Here is a 3,186-nt window from a genome sequence, read left to right as displayed (position 1 = left end):
AAAATCCAAATGATAACTCCTTTTTCATATTATTTGTGGTAGTAGCGTGTTTTAGTTTTTGTAGCATCAACTACACGTTAATTTAAAAAAAAAAAAGCGGAAGTGAAATCTGAACGAAAATTGCTCAAGATTGACAGACTTTGCTCATGTTTTTGCACCTGTTTTTGACCACGTTTCGGACCAAAACTGACACAGAAATGAGAAAAATTACCATAGCGAATGGAGATGGAATATCACGGCGAAAATGCACTTTTATTTGTTTTTTAACAATCAACATTTGATGAGGTGTAGACCCGGGGTACGTGTGTATCGTCATAATCGTGAATTTAAATACTGGAAAACACATTTTCGCGCTTTTTGACTTGAATTTTCGCGCATTTTCACGCTTTATAAAAAAACGGCCACACATTTTGCCGTTTTAAATCGCGCGAAACTCCGGTGCCTAATGTAAACTGCATGAACCCCTTACATTTTACGATGCACAGAAGCTTAAATTATGTAAATCCTTTGCTGAGTTGCTCATAATAAAATTTTGTCATTGTCGATACAAAAAAGGAACAAATTTTGACACAGAAAACCCCCAAGAAAACCCAAGAAATCTTCCGAATAGAGTCAGGCAGTGTGTAAATAGTGATAGTCATGAGGCATGGCATAGCTGTGAACCCAGGTCAAGGGTTCGAATCCAAGGTCAGGCTCTTTGTGTCCTTGAGCAAGACACTTCACTCTACTTGCTTAGTGCCTCGGAGGGCACTTTAAGCTGTTGGTCCCCTGTACATGCATAATTTCTCACATTGATGTAGTGTGCACGTTAAAGAACGTCACAGGCTATTCGAAAAGAACAGGGGATCATCCCGGTCATGTTGACTGTACCCACCGAGATCTACACCTTCTCCCTACACCACACTAAAAAATAAGTACAGCTTGTCTGTACGCAGTGCGACAATACTCATACATATGAGGGAGGCACTAATAAGGAAGAATAAAAAGAAGAAGAAGAGGCATGACTATCTGGAATAATAAAAACTCTCTTGAAAAATTGCCTTGACGACCATTATTTTAAACAATGGAATGTGGTTCAACCATCAGTCAAGTTTTGAACTCCTCCCTTAAAATGTTTTCAAAAAACAATGAAACAATGATCGGCTATCATTAAAAAACCTTTATTTTTATGAAAACCATTGATAATATACAATCAGTAGTTTACCATTTTCAAAGTTCAAAACTTCGAACTCCTTAAAATTCTCTTTAGACACCTTAAATTTGAGTTTTGCAGGTCTTAAACGGTCCGGAAGAAATCGATTGGACTCCCTAAATTTTGAGCTCTCGCTTTTCCTGTTTAAAGTTCTACTCTAGTAAAGGTTATCAAACGCTTTCACAACATTTTGAGGGATGGCTTCAAAACTCAATTCTCTCCAGTTTCTATTATTTTAAACAATGGAATGCGGTTCAACCACCACCAGTCGAGTTTTGAACCCCTCCCTTACAATGTTTTCAAAAGGTTTCAAAAATTGTTGTTCACAATGTTATTTTAAAGGTGACAAAACATTTTTATTGATATTTGGCAGAAAATGTTTTACAATAACATATAGACAACATTATTATCGAATTTTTGATAACAGTTATTTACAAATGTTTTCCTAATCTTCCCTGTACTACTTTTTATATCATTTGATTGTGATATAACTCTCTTTCATTGACAAATGTTTTATAAGATAATAATCACATTTTGGATTTGCTACTAATAGCAACACTGGTCTATTTTGAAAGCAAGAATTTTAACAGCTTCGATGGCTGTGGAATGTCCCTGTATGAACACCTGATCAGGCATCTTAATACAACTTTAAATTGATGGCACAATTTGCATATATCAACACTTTAGTGTAAAACAAACTATGCTCAGAGTTTGGCACAAAGATAAGAATAAAATACGGAAGAAAACAGAGCAGGAACGCGCAAAAGGTCATGAAAAGGTTCTTTGTAATCTTGACTTGCTGTTGTAAAATTTGGTTCTTCTTCAGAGCTGCAATTTTTTCCAAAGCTTCGGGTCGATCTACAGTGCGCTGACTTTTATTGACATCCGTTTCTGCATGTGACGACATGGTCAAAACCGAATCTGTGCTTGCCTTCGAGCCTGTAATGCTTGCGAAAGTTTGCTCAGTTTGCCGTTTCATTTTCTGAAAATGTTTTTTCACATGAACATAAATTCTAACATAGCTTACTGAGATGACCACCAGGGGCACAGGGAAACCAATCAGAGTTATGAGCAATGACAATGCTAGTGTGTTACCTGGGTAATCTACAGCAGCACATGCTAGATCGGCGGGATCATATCCAAACTCCCCTATCCCTGAAAGTACAAGAATCATTATCCCAACACTGGGTACAATCCATGGTACCAGTATGAATAATCCCAATTTCCATCGTGCAAATAGCACTGGATACAGAGACGGTTTTACGATAAGTACAAATCGGTTTAGCGCTATCGATGCCATGTGGTAGAGGCTGGTTCCTATGGCGGCATAAAGAACAAAAGCTGTTATTTGACAAACCCAGTAAGCTTTCGGATACGGCCATCCTCCTTCCTCAGGCTTACCAAGAGTGCCAATCAAATAAAACACCAGCATGACCGAAGTCAATAGATCAGTCACACCCAAACTAGTGACAAGTGCGTTTGTTGAAGTTTGAAGCTTACAAGAGAATGCAACAGCCATTATTATCATAGAGTTTCCAATGATTCCTGCAACAGCGACAAGTCCAATCATTATCGTAGTGATAATCTGTTCCCAGTAAGCCACATCCAAATACTCGGTGGTCTCATTTTCATCATTGAGGTTCCCCATCACTGTGTCTATTGATTAATACTTTATTTTGCTCCAATCTAGCTGATAATACTATTTCAGCTTAGTCCAAAAGCTTGGAACAATTTTATTGACAAATATTTAATGAGATGCACACCATTAATCATAAACGTGCACACCATTAACCTCAAGTACTAAGTAACCCTTAAGCGCTCCACAGACTCCGAGTATTGTACGAACAATATTGTATGCAACATATCTACGTTATTTAATCTATTGCCATTCTATTTTCAGTAATGTTTAAGTTCTAACGAATGTTTGATGACGAAAAATCGATAATATGTTACATGTAATATCTAGTAGAAATATATTATCGATTTTACGTCAT

At 37.1% G+C, this 3,186-nt stretch overlaps 1 protein-coding gene across 1 annotated transcript; it reads right to left on the bottom strand.

Moving 5' to 3' along the window:
• Nucleotides 1-1,829: 1,829 nt before the first annotated feature.
• On the bottom strand, nt 1,830-2,840 carry LOC140157866 (G-protein coupled receptor moody-like). Its single transcript, XM_072181113.1, has one exon. The coding sequence runs from the start codon at nt 2,838-2,840 to the stop codon at nt 1,830-1,832; it is 1,011 nt and encodes a 336-aa protein (XP_072037214.1).
• Between the last annotated feature and the right edge of the window lie 346 nt (nt 2,841-3,186).

The sequence above is a fragment of the Amphiura filiformis genome, chromosome 7, assembly GCF_039555335.1.
Source record: "Amphiura filiformis chromosome 7, Afil_fr2py, whole genome shotgun sequence".
NCBI lineage: Eukaryota > Metazoa > Echinodermata > Ophiuroidea > Amphilepidida > Amphiuridae > Amphiura > Amphiura filiformis.
The sequence above is the reverse complement of the archived record's forward strand: the minus strand, read 5'-3'. Positions and strand labels throughout refer to the sequence as shown.

Bases quoted from the DNA above. Each gene is read 5' to 3' on its own strand.
- LOC140157866 (XM_072181113.1), bottom strand. From the start codon at position 2,840: ATGGGGAACCTCAATGATGAAAATGAGACCACCGAGTATTTGGATGTG.